Genomic DNA, 17024 nt, shown 5'->3' with positions numbered 1-17024 from the left:
AATCTGAAATTTCTGAAAACCGTTTCTAGGTATTAATAATACCTTTCATATGAACTATCATTTGCAGCTGTACCTGTTTAGGCTCCACCTTCAAACTTGAATATTCGTGAAATATTGTCAATTTTTCACCCAAAATCCGTCAGAAAGTGGCTCCTGGACACCTGCTATCCCGTTTCAATGTTGATGAAACTTCTGTCAGTGTTTTCTAATGACACAACACACATAATAAACCAGGTGAGATGCGGGCAGGTCTATAGCATCTTGGTGCCCCCATACAAAATGTTAATCTTGGGCTGCTAAGTTTTATTTTTTGGTTTTCACCTTGAATATTCACCAAAATTCATTTAATCTGAAATTGCTGAAAACCATTTCTAGGTATTAATAATACCTTTCATATGAACTATCAGTTGCAGCTGAATCTCTTCAGGTTCCACCTGCAAACTTGAATATTCGTGAAATATTGTCAATTTTTCACCCAAAATCCGTCAGAAAGTGGCTCCTGGACACCTGCTATCCCGTTTCAATGTTGATGAAACTTCTGTCAGTGTTTTCTTATGACACAACACACATAATAAACCAGGTGAGATGCGGGCAGGTCTATAGCATCTTGGTGCCCCCATACAAAATGTTAATCTTGGGCTGCTAAGTTTTATTTTTTGGTTTTCATCTTGAATATTCACCAAAAGTCATTTAATCTGAAATTTCTGAAAACCGTTTCTAGGTATTAATAATACCTTTCATATGAACTATCATTTGCAGCTGTACCTGTTTAAGCTCCACCTTCAAACTTGAATATTCGTGAAATATTGTCAATTTTTCACCCAAAATCCGTCAGAAAGTGGCTCCTGGACACCTGCTATACCGTTTCAATGTTGATGAAACTTCTGTCAGTGTTTTTTAATGACACACCACACATAATAAACCAGGTGAGATGCGGGCAGGTCTATAGCATCTTGGTGCCCCCATACAAAATGTTAATCTTGGGCTGCTAAGTTTTATTTTTTGATTTTTACCTTGAAGAGTCACCAAAAGTCATTTAATCTGAAATTGCTGAAAATCGTTTCTATGTATTAATAATATCTTTCACATGAACTATTATTTGCAGTTGAATCTTTTCAGGTTCCACCTGCAAACTTGAATATTCGTGAAATATTGTCAATTTTTCACCCAAAATCTGTCAGAAAGTGGCTCCTGGACACCTGCTATACCGTTTCAATGTTGATGAAACTTCTGTCAGTATTTTCTTATGACACACTACACATAATAAACCAGGTGAGATGCGGGCAGGTCTATAGCATCTTGGTTTCCCCATACAAAATGTTAATCTTGGGCTGCTAAGTTTTATTTTTTGATTTTCACCTTGAAGAGTCACCAAAAGTCATTTAATCTGAAATTGCTGAAAACTGTTTCTAGGTATTAATAATACCTTTCATATGAACTATCATTTGCCGCTGTACCTGTTTAGGCTCCACCTGCAAACTTGAATATTCGTGAAATATTGTCAATTTTTCACCCAAAATCCGTCAGAAAGTGGCTCCTGGACACCTGCTATCCCGTTTCAATGTTGATGAAACTTCTGTCAGTGTTTTCTAATGACACAACACACATAATAAACCAGGTGAGATGCGGGCAGGTCTATAGCATCTTGGTGCCCCCATACAAAATGTTAACCTTGGGCTGCTAAGTTTTATTTTTTGACTTTCACCTTGAAGAGTCACCAAAAGTCATTTAATCTGAAATTGCTGAAATCCGTTTCTAGGTATTAATAATACCTTTCATATGAACTATCATTTGCAGCTGTACCTGTTTAGGCTCCACCTGCAAACTTGAATATTCGTGAAATATTGGGGTAAGTAATACGAGGTATAAAAACGAATGGTATAACATTCACAAGGTATACGCCCATATGATATAAATTTATTAAGTATAACGATCACTGTGCATAACAAACGAAAGGCATAATTACTAAATACATAATTTCGTTAAGAATAACGTTCAAAAAGTATAATTTCAATTGATATAACGATTAAAATGCATAACGTTTATAACATATATTCTACAACGGATATAATTATCATAATGTATAATGCACAAAAAGTATAAAAGATTGTCGTATCGTATTTTCATTATTATTGACGTTATGTGTGGGGAGACGCTCCGCTCCGCTTCGCTGCGCTCCGCTTTGGTTTCGACGAACATGTGCACCTAACACGCTCCTCCTCGCTTTGCTCGTCGTCGCACCTATCTTTAGGTTTTGGTACTAGGGGTTTTGACATTATTATTATTGGCGCTGTGTGGGGACACGCTCCGCTCCGCTTCGCTGCGCTCCGCTTTGGTTTCGACGAACATGTGCACCTAACACGCTCCTCCTCGCTTTGCTCGTCGTCGCACCTATCTTTAGGTTTTGGTAGTAGGGGTATTGACATAATTATTATTATTGGCGCTATGTGGGGAGACGCTCCGCTCCGCTTCGCTGCGCTCCGCTTTGGTTTCGACGAACATGTGCACCTAACACGCTCCTCCTCGCTTTGCTCGTTGTCGCACCTATCTTTAGGTTTTGGTACTAGGGGTTTTGACATTATTATTATTATGTAGTCTGAGCCTATCTGAAACCTAGTTAAACATTGTGAGATATGGCGTTTCGACTTTCTCCGTGTTCGGCATCATAAGGGTCACAGTGACAGTTAAATAAAGTCCATTTTTCTCTCCACCTTTAATTTGCAAGGTGCGGGTGCCTATATAAATAGAGTGAGTCGCCCGCGCGCCTCAGTTGGTTTTTGATTTTTGAAGTGAACACTTCGGCAAAATGGCTCAATGTAGCCACGGTTCTCGTCGGCTTCGCTCCGACGGGGAAAAATATAATATTGAATTTGCGGAGTCCTCGCTACCAGGAGCTGTAGCGTGATGCGGACCAGGCGGCGCGGGGCCTGCCGGCTGCTGCGCACGCAGCCATTGCTGAGGATTTCGCAACGAAGGTTTGAGTTGATAAGCCGTGAGTAAAATGCTATTTTTTACTGCTTTTAAAAGCTCAGCCACTGGTCATAATGCTCCGGCGCTTGGGGTTTTTATCCCACGCAGTAGGGACCGATTCAATAGTCGTGGTGATGATTGATCACATATTCCGGTCCTACTAGTGGCGCTTGAGCTAGATACTTACATTAATGACCGCTTTAAGTAAAGCATTATGTTAATTTTATACAGGAAAAAATAATAAAAATATATTTTTCTACCCTCAATTTCTAATATATTTAGAAAACAGTTGATAAAAACTTTGCTATTACAATAATGCACTTGATTATAGCTTATGTAAGGCTTTACAAACAGGAGCTTTCCAGGACCGTCATAGGATTTTTTTACAGGAAGCACGTGGCTCCGAGTTTCAGTATGTTGGGACATTGTGGCATGTGCGGCGAGTAATGTGATCCGCCGGTACCTACCCGCTGAGGGTAGGCAGGTCGATTCGGTGAAATTGAAGTTTCGTGTAACCTGCACCCGGCCCTGTGCTCCTGCGCTGGCCGCCGTCTCGTGGCACCTGCATCGCAGCGTACACCCGGCCCTGCGCTCCTGCCCTGGCCACCGGTTCGTGCCACCTGCATCGCAGCATACACCCGGCCCTGTGCTCCTGCGCTGGCCGCCGTCTCGTGCCACCTGCATCGCAGCGTACACCCGGTCCTGGCCCTGGCCACCGGTTTGTGGTACCTGCATCGCTGAATAGACCCAGCCATGCACTCCTGCCCTGGCGGCTGTACACCCGGTCCTGGCCCTGGCCACCGTTTTGTGCCACCTGCATCGCAGCGTACACCCGGTCCTGGCCCTGGCCACCGGTTTGTGCTACCTGCATCGCTGCATAGACCCAGCCATGTACTCCTGCCCTGGCGGCTGTGTTGTCCCACCTGCATCGCTGCGCACACCTGGCACTCCTGTTCTGGTTGCCAGATCCAAACGCCCCCTGTCTGGGAAGAGATTTTATGCTCAGCGGAACCGCCTTCACTATTGCTAGCACGGTCATCATCATCATCAGCCATCATTATGAGTGACTTATACAGAAGGTATCGAGTAACGTGCGCTATTCATCAGTGATTTTGGCATATGCAGACGAACGTTTACTGCCAAGGTTGGTCATGTTAGCCATACAAGGGCACACCAACGAAGCCTGAGTAACCACCTGCAGTCGCCGTAGCCGCATCGGCATGGATGACGACAAATCGGGTAACGTGCACCGCTTCTAAAAGTGTTATAGCACTTCAATTTGATGCCTCCGCTGAGGTAGGGTATTCTATTAAAGCAGCTTTCTTCTGAACTGCCCAAAGTGACCTGTAGACTGCTCCTGGGGATAGTTGTGCAATCAATTTTTTATTTCGATGTCTCTGCTGAAAAAACTGTCTAATGCAGCTTTTGTTCTAAACTGCCTAAAGATCATTGGACTGCTCATGGGAATGGTGACGCACGGTAAGTACAGGAGCGTTACTCTATACTGATGAGAAACGAACGAACGAGAGCTGTCGTGCAATCGGCACGTTTAATACATACAAACAGATAGAGCGGCTCGCGCCGCAGTGCACTGAAAATTCGTTTTTCGTCATATAAAGTGACCCCCCAGACACTATCTTAAGTGTCATGACACATCGGCAGATTCCAGCTTTGAGTCTTTTCTTTTCTCGGCTGTGAGCAAAGTGAATCCCACCGGCGAGTGTTCAACCTGAAAGCACTGAGCTAATTCCTGATTTCGTGAAAGTCGCTGTTGCTATACCATACCGCTTCACAAGTTACCGAATTTATTATGATCCTACTGTCGGGTGATCATGATCAGAGTGTCATCGCGGTTTCTGAGTGACACCATATAAGCTGTCTTCCTTATGTCCCAGTGGATTGTGAGTGTGTGTCCGAGCTCTTTGTTGAAAAATGCGTGAACCTTCTACGCAGCAGCTGTCTACTAGTTGTGTATCGAATAAATCGAGTAACGGTGCTCTTGCACGAGACGACTACCTTTTGGTAAAATTATAACTTCCACTATTCTGGGAACATGCATAAGTATACCTACTGTGTACTGTGTATCACATCACGTGTAGCCGTAGCCCAACTCAATTTACTGGGCTAGATAATAAACAATGGCAGTCGTCATTAAATTTCTATGAATTTCGAAGGTCATCATTTGGAGCACAATTCAAAGGGTGAAAGTACCTATTCATGCCTAAACGGCTTCTCTAATGAAAATGTATTTTTAATTCGATTCTGGCGCAAACGTTTCATAACTATTTTTCAACACTGTATCTGCTGAAACTACTTAGACTGACTGGTTAAGATGCAGACGTTCCGTTTTCACAATTCCATTTTGAGTAATCTGTTTTATGGATCTTTCAGTTAGTTACGTAACTAGTTACTTACCAAGTAAAAAAATTACTTGTGTCATGCTCGTACTCGCATCTCATTTAGGAGCTCTCTGGCCTCTAGCTGAAGGCTAGAACTGGTATATATATCTACTAAGCTAGTACAGAGTTATAACCGGGCAGCGGTGACGTGGTAGCTGCTTGATTTATTAGAGTTTGCGGAAAACTTTCTAAATAAGTAATAATTATTAGTCATAATATTAACTCTTCGCAGTTCTTTCAGAATGCAATACCAGGTCGCTGAAGTAGGTAACCTTCCTTAGCTGGAAAACAACAAGCCTTTTTGTTTTAAAGAGTGTCACAGTTATTCGCCGTTCCACTGTCATATCGATGTCCAAGGACTTTTTCTTGGGTATAGCTAACTACCTAAGTTTACCTATAGATAGCCGCAAGCTATCTGCTGTTGGCGAACTGTCAGTTCTGCTTGATAAGTCAGGCTCGAGGTGGCTCGTCCAACTGTCCATGTTCCCGCCACCATGATTGTTCTTCCACAGATTAGAGAGTCTATGTTGGCTGTCGTTGCATCAGGTCTGATCAGGTACAACTAACATCTTTACGTACCATCTTTATTTAACCGAGCTATTTTATTTTGTTTTATCTAGGTTGACTTAATGTTTTCAAAATCGAACCTACAGCAATGTAAGTAGGTACCTACCTACGTACCTTTGAAGTTGCAACAAGGCGAAGCCTTAAGGTTTTGGCCGAGACCTGCCCTTAGTGTTGACGAACATACCTAAAGGTGACCTTGTTAATGTTTTTCATATGAAGTACTGAACATTTTACTTATCCTGGTGGCATGACTGATCATTTACTTACCCAGTTAAGACATGTTAGCCGGGTTTCATTTATCAACTATTATAATTGTTATTGTTGTGTTAATCAATCTTTATTAATTGATGTCATCTACCAAGGAATGCTGCCAGAGCTCATACTATTCACACCATGATGATACAGAATGATAGTAGCCCACAAAATCGGTGCAAAGGCTTATAAAATAACTTTCCTTCCTAGTAGGACTGCACAGGAACTCGTTAACCGCCGAGTTAGTTAGAATACAAAATTAGACTGTGTGTTACTTGTCAATCTAGAATATGAATATGGTGACCTGCATCGTGTTTTGAAAAACTGAATACTTAGTTATCCGCCAGTGTCACAGCCTTCATCTAATCTTTTCCAGTAGCTGATGAGGCTGAGATATTTAGTAAAATTATCTTCCCTTCAAGCACCACTCCTCGTTCCAAGGACTAGATGCCGCGCCAGGTGTTGCAGGCCGTGTCGTCGTACGGGGCTGACTGAGCAGGTCCACGAGGCTCCAGGGTCGGCTGCTGCATTTCTGAGGTCAGTCCAGAATTACATACCCTAGTCAGCATGTGCTGGCCTGAGCCCCAGCGGGCTGGATCGATATTCTACATTTTACAGCTTTTAAATATTGTTGCAAAGTATTTCACTGGTTCCATCCATTCGGCTAGTGTATGTTAAAAATATTGCCTTGACAATAACAAGATTTTGATTAATAATTACTTATAAGTATTGCTTTCGAAGAGGCACTGTGTGTATCCATATGTATAATACCTACCTATATGAATAGGTACATACCTTCCATAACTTTCTGACAAGTCAGGAATAATAAGGAAGTACTTAAGTCTTATGTATACTTATACCTTTCTTTTTAGTATATCTACTACCTAGAAATCTATGCATTATAAATTTAAAGATTCAAATATTTATCTACTGATATACTCATCAGTAGCTTATGGGTCACAGTTGGTTTTCTCTCCACCATGCGATAATAAACACATCTCACAATGTTTAACTAGGTTTCAGATAGGCTCAGACTACATAATAGACGCATTTTTCCTGAAATAAAAATGACATATTATGTATCTAGCCTATCTGAAACCTAGTCATTTCTGCATGGTGATATTACAACTGAGGCGCGCGGGCGACTCACTCTATTTATATAGGCACCCGCACCTTGCAAATTAAAGGTGGAGAGAAAAATGGACTTTATTTAACTGTCACTGTGACCCTTATGATGCCGAACACGGAGAAAGTCGAAACGCCATATCTCACAATGTTTAACTAGGTTTCAGATAGGCTAGATACATAATATGTCATTTTTATTTCAGGAAAAATGCGTCTATTATTGCGCTATGTGGGGAGACGCTCCGCTCCGCTTCGCTGCGCTCCGCTTTGGTTTCGACGAACATGTGCACCTAACACGCTCCTCCTCGCTTTGCTCGTCGTCGCACCTATCTTTAGGTTTTGGCGCTAGGGGGTTTGACGGTGTTGGGTAATTAAACACAGATTATGAACTTTATACTAAACGATAGTATATATTTTAATCGATATACGTAATGTATGTTATACGAATTGATATTAGTCTTCGTAAGTATTATATATTTTGATTTTATATAAAATGTACGTTATACCAATTGAATCTTATACCTTATGAAAATACAGATTTTGTTGTTATACGTAACGTTCATTATAGGTTGTGAACGTTATTAATGTGAAATTATACATTTCGTTTTTATACTTCGCAATACGCACCCGAAATATTGTCAATTTTTCACCCAAAATCCGTCAGAAAGTGGCTCCTGGACACCTGCTATCCCGTTTCAATGTTGATGAAACTTCTGTCAGTGTTTTCTTATGACACAACACACATAATAAACCAGGTGAGATGCGGGCAGGTCTATAGCATCTTGGTGCCCCCATACAAAATATCCATTAACCAACAGGAGCGTCAGTAAGTAAACGTCGTATTTTTTAGAATTTATTTATTTTAGGACATATTTTAGTGTTTATATAAATACCTAGCATTATTATTCCAATGTTTTTGGGGCTTTTTACGTGTTTTAATTGATAAAGTATGCAATGACTGAAGTGACCATCTTAATTTGGTCGGGTATTCAAAGGCTGCTAACTTTAGGCTGCTAACTTCACACACCTATTGTCAGGCAGGACTTTATAATTGGATTTGAATTAGTTTAATGATTTAGTTTGTTAGTGCATATTTAATTTCATCTAGTTATAAGTTTTGTGTTAAATGTTATTTAGATTGTCGAGAATAAAACGTATTATCGTAAAATATTGTAAAATACCTACTTATTATTATAATCCAGTAGTATTTTTATATAAAGGCAAAGAAACATTAAAATGATTTTACACACATTACAGACAACAACAAGAGTACCTACCATATATCCATAAGGATTATAATCGTTTTATTGCAGCTGCTACTTTAGGGGACTTAAGGGAATTCCTGTGGTAGGTACTCGGGAGATAAAATAAAACTTCTAATTCGTTTTGACTTATTTTGTATTTTTATTATATTTATAAGTTCGATATGAATCGTATTCGTTCTAACTACAAATACGAATAGTCACATAATGTACGCAGTACATAATTCTAAGTCATCCGTAAATAGTAGGTGAATACACACCTAAATAGGTACATACGAGAATTTGATTTCAGTTAACAATGAATTGATGTTAATAAATTAGCTTACAATTATTAAATACCTAACCCTAGAAGCCTAAGCAAATACTCTTTGCATGAGCGCACAAATGGCAATGATCAGTACACTGCTCTTGACCAGGGCAGAAGAGCTGGGTTCATCGCAGTCTTCATTCTGGGTGACTTGAATGAAGTATTCCGCCCGGTGCTCCTGTCTCCTGCTCAGGTAGCTGTTGATGGCTGATGCGGAGCTGGCAGAGAGGGTACGCTCCCTGCTGAGTTTCCAGAAGCCGACTGGGGAAAGAAACATTTGTAGAGTCAGAAAGTTATTGCATATGATTCTGGTTTTAGAGTAGTAAAGGCAAGATTTCCCTATGTAGCTGTAATTAAGAGTGCTAAGTATACAATCCCTGGCTGCTCTCCTTGTGTGATCATTCCGATTATTTAATAGGGTATATATGTCGCAGGCAACTGGTTTAATCTCCTGTTTGATTGAACCACTAGCCCTTTCATTGGATGGCGCTGTTCAGTTGTATGACTAGGCCGAACGTTGATTGTGCAAGCGTCACAAAACGTCCAACTAGTTAGCTGACTTAAAATTAGTCAGGTGGTGAATAAAACAAATATGGCGTCTAACAGCTAACAGCTGACACAAAAAGCACCTATATTGTTAGTTTTTTGCAAATAAATTAGCTTTAAAGTGTGTTATTTGTGTTAAAATAGTGTGACAACATGGATTTACCTATTATTACGCCGCGGGCGGATAGTTTCAAAGAAAAAAAGTGGCGAACATGGATAATTATGAACAACAATATGAAGGAACGTTTATTGTTATTGTTTAGTTAATTTGTGAGATAAGAGCTTTGTAACATAGTCTTTTTGTTGACTCTTGTCTGGTGATGTTCACCCTAACCAGACATTACAAAGTTGCTATACTATATCCCATTCAACGACTTCGCTGAATGACGTTCAGTCAAGACGTCGAACGTTACAATCAACGACTTGACGAGTTGTCCTTTAGTCATACAACTGAATAGCGCCATCCAATGAACGGGCTAGTGGTTCAATCAAACAGGAGATTAAACCAGTTGCCTGCGACATATATACACCTAAAGTCGGCTACCCCTCAGAAGTCGGCCCCTTGGGTTAGAAACCATTACGAATAGCATAGTAATTGTTAATGTCTTGGAACGCAGCTATAATTACCTAAAGGATTCAAATAGGATGTTACAAATACTTAGAAATCCAAAAAAAAACTATGGTTCTCTAGTAACGAAGCTCTGACTGGCATCCTCACCTGTTCTCTGGTAGTCGTTGAGGTTGGTGCAGCTGTAGGCCAGCGAGTGAGACACGTAGTCAGTAGTCAACACGTACAGGCTCGTCGATGTGAACGCTGCAATATAAATAGCTATTAGGCACCGTATTTCTAAACTTAATAGGCCATGTTGTACAGCAAAAGGACATTTAAAATGTAGGGGGAATGAGACTCCATAATGGACTCCATCGATTTTCTAAATAGGTGTAATAGGGCTACAAAGACAAGTCTTCCCAATTATATTCTCTCGAAGTCAATCATCACCATGGATTAGGTGTTATAAAGCAGAGATAAGGGGCCCTTAGCCCATCAGTGGGATATCATATAAAAAGGTAGGTGATATCGAGAAAATCTTTTACCTCCGTCCTCCGAGTCCCGAATAGGAAGATTGACAATCAGCTTAGCAGATCCATCTGTGGATGAGATGGTGGCGTTTCCTTCAAGCTGGTCAAGTTCGTCGCCGATGACTTGCCAGTTCAGGAGAGTCACCACGCCAGTCTCCTCGTTCAAGGAGTATCTGGCTCCGATGCAGGTGGCATCTTTGCTCTCGAAGCGTTGAGGGTACCTCTCGATCTGGTACCAGGTTCCGGTGTACTGTGGGTTATAGATGCAGTTGGATTAGTTATGAAAGAGGTAAACATTTTTGGAGCACACAGGAAAAATATTTGTAGTTCTACTGTATTCTATTCTGAGGAGTTGTAAAGCTCCTGCACGTGGCTCTTTAGAGTGGAACCTTTGTGATTACACATCCCCTTAAATTAAGCTCAGCCAGCCTAGCTCTCGTGTAAATTGGAGCAGCAAGCCTGGATGTTGTAAAAGCTGAGATAGGTGTTGTTCTTGATTCCGTAGTAGATGGACATGCTAGCAGAATGTGTTCAACTGACTGATGATTCAAGATGCACAGTTGCAAGAAGGTAGGTTGTAATGTAGATAAGAGGTACTCACAGCAGCAGCGTCAAAGTTCTGTACGACAGGAATATCCTCATCGCACTGTCCTGGCAAGATGACCTGGTCTTGCACGTACTCCTGGGGAGGGTAGTAGAAGCAGGAGTCGTCAGTCTGACTGACTTTCTCGAACAGGCTCTCGGCCAGAACTTCATTGGCTGCGATGGCTGGTGACAGCTCCAACTGGGGTCCAGGCGATCGCACCTTGCTATGTTTGGCGCTCCATACTGAAAGCAATGTTATGTTAGTAACGCTGTTTCTTCCTGATCATAAGGTATATTAATTTACATAGTTACTTATGTAGATGTGTTTTACCTCGTCTATGTTCAGCATCGATGTTTACGCAAGAGTACAGAAGGGCGTAGTTGTCGTAGTCGGTTTCCAAGACCCAGATTTCTGAAAAGTAATAAGATATTAAATTATTATGGCAGTTCCATCACAGATCTTTCAACGAATAATCAGTCAAAATAGCTAACATAGCGAGCCGTTAGGATCTGCAGGATATTATTAATCCCACTGCTTAAAAATTACACAGTTAGATACTCTTTTTATTACACAGTCAATTATGTCCGAACTTACCAGTGGTACCTTCAGCGTTGGTCTTGGTTAAGCGTCCGTTGCTAGAGACTTGCAGGGCAGATCTGCTGACAGTAGCAGTGTTGTCGGCATACACATTGGTGTCCACCACTTGGTACTGGGTTCCGGCGGGGGAGATCTGGGAGCTGATGCAAGTTCCACGGTCCGCCTCGGTGGGGTAGGTCTCGATCTCGTGCCACCAACCCACGTACTGGTGGAAGAAACAATGAGGTTAGTTTTTAATTTCAAAGAGTTTAATTCATGTTATTTTTAAAATAAAATAAATTATAATCGGCACAGGAGAGCATAGCTAGAGGAAAAAATACTAGAATTTGTGAACCCTCTTACTTGTCTTCTTGCATGAGTATTTTGCGAACATTGAGAGTTCACACCTCAATGCGATGATATTATTATTACCCGACTACAGCGAAGCAAAAAGGAATGTTATGTCATATGCTAACATGAATGTAAAGGTATTAATTCCATGGAGCCAGAGTACCATGGACAAAGGTTTTTAAGTCATAAGGAAAGGAACAAACCTTAGTAACATCGAAGCCTTGCACTCCAGTGACTTCGGCACATTGTCCTCTGAACACGACATCTTGATTCGGCACATATTCGGGCACGTAGAAACAGTCAGCGTCGGTCTGGCTGGTCCTACTATAGTAGTCTTCGAGGAGGCCCTGGGTGTTTTTGACGACATCGTCGATAACAGCACTGTACTCGGGAGCCAATGTCTTGGTTCTGCTTAACTTCCAGCTTGAAACTGCAACATGGATATTTTTTAATTTAAATAAGGGAAGACTGTAAAGTTTGATCATATTTTGAACAAAAAAAATGTATTTGAAAAAATATCGGTTTTTTTTAGTTGTAATTTTTACCGCTGTATCGATCGCTAGTCTCAAAAGCATGTAGTTAAACTAAGAAAAAAAATTTAACACTAAAAAGCCTTATCCTTACCTCGTCTCCTTCCGTTTGGTATATTACGGCAGCTGTACACAAGAGCGTAGTTTATGTAGTCGGTGCTTAGAATGTAGTAATTCGATAGGGTATCTGTAACAAATAACCATCATAATTATAATTTTAGCTATTTATATACCCGTGCTGCCCAGCAGTCTTTTTGACAATGTAATTGTTAGGTATAGCACTTACCCATGCCGTTTACATTGAAGCTAACATTCAAAACGCCGCTGCCATCCTCAGAGGCGACCACAGCGGATCCTACAATAGTGTCCAGGGTCTGGTTGAAGACGACTTCATTGAATACCCTGACGCTTCCATTGGGACCCTCAGAGTACGTGGCGCGAGCGCATTCTCCCGTTTCGAAACCTTGCGGGTAGCGCGCCACCTCGTACCATAGGCCGAGATACTGTAGGGGAAAATAGCAGGTTTGAGAATCTTTGGAATAAATCTTAAATTGTTTGGGTAAGATTTATTAACTACGTTATTCATGATGTTGTAATTTACTTCACTTATATAAATAAATACAGACCTAAATTAATGGATAGACCTTAACATTTAAAATATGGATATTATTATGATACCTAATTATCATGATTGGGTGAATGTTCACTTACATCGCCAGCCTGGAAGTCTGGTACTCCTTTGATACTGTCGTCACAAGGGCCTGGGAGTTCTATTGCTGTGACCGAGTCGTCAAACTCTGGGTAGTAGAAGCAACCCTTGATGGTCTGGTCAGCTACTTCGTAATATCTTTCGAACAAGTCGATATTCGATGTCACAATGGCGTCGATCTTTGTGTTGGCATCAGCAGTCAATCCAGCCTGTGATTTACTGAGCTTCCAACTGTAAACTGGGAGAACACAATGTATTGTTTTAGAACTACAGATTGAATGGGTGTTTCGTTAGCGTAGCAATCATCTAGGTATCTTTTAGCATTGCTGCATCTGACATAACTTATGTGGACCTCGGACAGATTTTTGATAGATCAGCAGCGCGGTTTTAAATATTGGTGACTGCTGATGTGTATTTAATAGTTTTATGGTGTCTATGTATTTAAAAAATAATAAAATAGCAATGTGAGTTAAATAGCTGACTTACTTTGCTTTTCATTTCCTTCAAGGTTTACACAGCTGAACATAAGGGCGTAGTTGTCATAGTCCGTATCCAAAACGTACAAAGTTAGTTCTTGTGTACCTGAAACCACGCACGAAATAGTATATAAAATATTCATTTAATACCTTACCTAAATCAGGCTAAATCCTTTTCTTCGTAATGTATCTTTCAGGTGAATTCTTGAGATTGATTGCATTTTGGACAATGGAGGTTTAATAAAAAACATCTTAATTGTTTTGTCTAATAATACAACTGTATCAACTTACCACCGCTGGGAACCGGGAAAGTAGCGGTAAACACTCCAGGAGTGCTCTGAACTACGTTGGCGGTGACCTCTTGGAGTCTCTCGTTGTAAATGATAGTCTGTTTGATGGTGATCGCCTCTCCGTTGACATTGAACTCGAATGACGCACAATCACCATCCTGCAGCTCTGACGGGAACCGTGCAGCTTCGTACCAGGTACCGGAGAACTGGAAACAAATTGAAATAATATATCCATGTGTTTTCACCTCCGACGAAAAAGAGGCGTGTTATAAGTTTAACGTGTCAGTGTATATGTCTGTGGTAGCGTAGTTCCCAAACGGCTGAACCTATTGTCGATGTGTTTTTTTTGGGTTATAGGTAATGTCACCTCGAGTGTTCTTAGCCATATTTTAAAATAATCTCTACATTACGAAAATACAATGGAGGAAGCATAAATTTGACCTTACCTCGTTGATATTGAAGTTCGGCTTAACGGCTTGAGCTTGACAAGTACCAGGTAATACAACTGGTGCTCCGTAGGTTTCAGGGTAGTAGAAGCAACTATCGGCATCTTGTTTCCTTGCTAGGTAGTATTCGTTTCGAAGCTCTTTCACGTTGGATATAGCATTGTCGATCTGGGCTAGATATTCTGCACTGAGATCCTTTGTTCTACTCAATTTCCAGCTGCTAACTGTTGGATAACAATAATTATTATATTAATAAGTAAAATTTATTCCAGCTTTTTTAAAAGAAATATATTATATTGATTATTACTTTACATTAATATACTTAATTCTTACTTCAAATTATCACCGTAAGAATATAATTATGGGCAACGTACCTTCGTAATACTCAGCATCAGTGTTTTCGCAAGAGTAAACCAAAGCATAGTTGTCGTAATCAGTGTTCAATACCCAGTAAGACGTAGACTCCGCTGAAACAAAAAAAGTAAAATTATTTGATTGCATTTAAAAAAATGCCAACTTTTAGCTTAGTTTATTTTTTATCTCCTTAACCGCTCTACTTAACATAAATATTATATCATCAAGATAAACACTCAAAAATATTACCATCACCATCAGTGTATTGAACATTTAGTTTTCCGTTCCAACCACCAAGGGCAATTGCAGATCCATTCCTCAGGTATAACTCTTGTCGGAGGACTTCCGACTCCTGGACTTGCAGGGTGTTGCCTTCCAGATTGTGAGACCATAGTGCGCAGGACGCACGGTCTGAGTCAGAAGGGTAGCTACTTATGTCGTACCAATTTCCTTCCCACTGTAATGAGCCGAAGTAGGTATAAATAAAAAAAGGCAAATAGCAAAAGCCAACTTCATCAATTAATAAATATAAATTAATCGTTATTGTAATATCGATAGATGAACGAAATATGAAAAATATAGAAGTACGGGCTAGGACGTCCTTTGCATAACAACTGAAATTAAATAAGCAAACTTTTGTATTTGCTACGAGTATAGACTTACATTATTGATGTTGAAATTATTTTGAACGGCGATGGTTTCATCGCAGCGCCCCCTGAAGCGGACAGATTTCTCAGGGTTGACATCAGGGTAGTAGAAGCAAGCAGTTGGGGAATGGTCTCTGATGACGTAGTATCGTTGATTAAGGACATCAATGTTGTTGATAATAGCGTTGATGGCCGTGTTAGCGGCCGCTGTGAGCTGTCGGGTTCTACTCAATTTCCAGCTGAATACTGTAAATATTAATTTAATTAATTTTTGTCAATTCTTGTTAAATTTAAGTATTAACTTTGTTTTTGTAATAATATAGGTATTTTTAATTACTAAATATAGCAGTGATTTAAACTGAGAAATACTTGTACAAGTCTTACCTCTTCTAGTATTTGTGTTTGGAATATTGGTACAGGAGTAGACCAAAGAGTATGACGTGTAATCCGTTTGTAAGATCCAATAGGTGCTTGTGATATTGACTGAAAAAAAGAAGCTAACATTATAATATGTAAGTATTATTCAATGTCTATGTGAATAGTCCAGGGTACATAATAAGAGTATGTAAGTATAAAGGTTTATTAATATATTATATAATACCGTCTCATTTTAAAAGTACTTAAACTTGATTCTATTAAATTATATTACTTAAGGTAGGTAGGTATTTGATTTTATTTTAAACTTACAATCAGCGCCAGCTACTGGGAAAGTGACCAGCAGCTTTCCACTCTCATCTGTGGTGACAGCTACTCCATTTATCGTATCTAATCTTTCGTTAACGACCTGTGTGTTGTATACATCGACCACTCCTTCTGGTGTCAAAGTGTAGTTGGCATCGTTGCATTCACCATTTTGGAAGTTATCGTAGTAACTTTGGATGTCATACCAACGGCCAGTATACTGAAATTTTAGTTATAACATCAATACAATTAATTTCTATTGTGCCTATTTAGTTCAATAATCAAACAATATTTTATTAGTGTGTAGAAGTAACTTACGCGTTCTAGGTCGAAGTTTTGTTGCGTAGGAATAGTTTCGTCACATTGTCCGGGGAAAATTGCGGGTTTGTCCAGGCCAATGTCGGGTAAATAGAAACAAGCATCTGCACCCTGATCAATCCTCTCAAATAATCTGTTCTCGAGAACTGGGACGGTGTCAATGACAGCATTCATGCTTGTCACAGCATTATCAGTTAATGTTCTTGTCCTACTCAGCTTCCAACTCCAAACTAGAAAAAATATTAGATTATAAGTTATAATTTGGTTATAATATGTATCAATTATAGGTTAAGCATTTTTTTTAATTATGCTCAATGTAGACTTTTAAGTCTACTAGTAAGTGAAGGTACGTACCTCCCTGTCTATCATTTCCCAAGTCAACGCAGCTATAAGCTAAGGCGTGGCTCTCGTAATCAACGTCAAGGATCCAGAAGGGGATGGTGATATCTGAAACGAAACAATCATGGTTACTAAATATATAAAAATAGCCCCCAAAGAGATAAATATAAGAGCCATAAAAGTGATTAACAAATTGATGTTAGAAAAAAAAAT

At 40.0% G+C, this 17024-nt stretch overlaps 1 protein-coding gene across 1 annotated transcript in view; it reads right to left on the bottom strand.

Annotated features, from left to right (window-relative positions):
* Window positions 1-8726: 8726 nt before the first annotated feature.
* Window positions 8727-17024, bottom strand: part of LOC105381882 — a 28172-nt gene continuing 19874 nt past the window's right edge. Inside the window, exons 30-49 of the mRNA XM_038107420.2 lie at window positions 16827-16919; window positions 16473-16702; window positions 16161-16374; window positions 15858-15956; window positions 15490-15719; window positions 15076-15283; window positions 14847-14939; window positions 14473-14696; window positions 14028-14232; window positions 13747-13842; window positions 13263-13498; window positions 12838-13054; window positions 12646-12738; window positions 12225-12451; window positions 11689-11896; window positions 11425-11505; window positions 11110-11336; window positions 10524-10758; window positions 10147-10242; window positions 8727-9143 (exon numbers count right to left, since the gene is read on the bottom strand). Coding sequence (XP_037963348.2) covers window positions 8929-9143; window positions 10147-10242; window positions 10524-10758; window positions 11110-11336; window positions 11425-11505; window positions 11689-11896; window positions 12225-12451; window positions 12646-12738; window positions 12838-13054; window positions 13263-13498; window positions 13747-13842; window positions 14028-14232; window positions 14473-14696; window positions 14847-14939; window positions 15076-15283; window positions 15490-15719; window positions 15858-15956; window positions 16161-16374; window positions 16473-16702; window positions 16827-16919 — 3527 coding nt within the window. The 3' untranslated portion in view covers window positions 8727-8928. The remainder of the gene's footprint in view (window positions 9144-10146; window positions 10243-10523; window positions 10759-11109; window positions 11337-11424; window positions 11506-11688; window positions 11897-12224; window positions 12452-12645; window positions 12739-12837; window positions 13055-13262; window positions 13499-13746; window positions 13843-14027; window positions 14233-14472; window positions 14697-14846; window positions 14940-15075; window positions 15284-15489; window positions 15720-15857; window positions 15957-16160; window positions 16375-16472; window positions 16703-16826; window positions 16920-17024) is intronic.

This window comes from Plutella xylostella, chromosome 25, assembly GCF_932276165.1.
Source record: "Plutella xylostella chromosome 25, ilPluXylo3.1, whole genome shotgun sequence".
In the NCBI taxonomy this organism is placed as follows: domain Eukaryota; kingdom Metazoa; phylum Arthropoda; class Insecta; order Lepidoptera; family Plutellidae; genus Plutella; species Plutella xylostella.
This window is presented reverse-complemented; position numbering and strand designations above follow the sequence as displayed.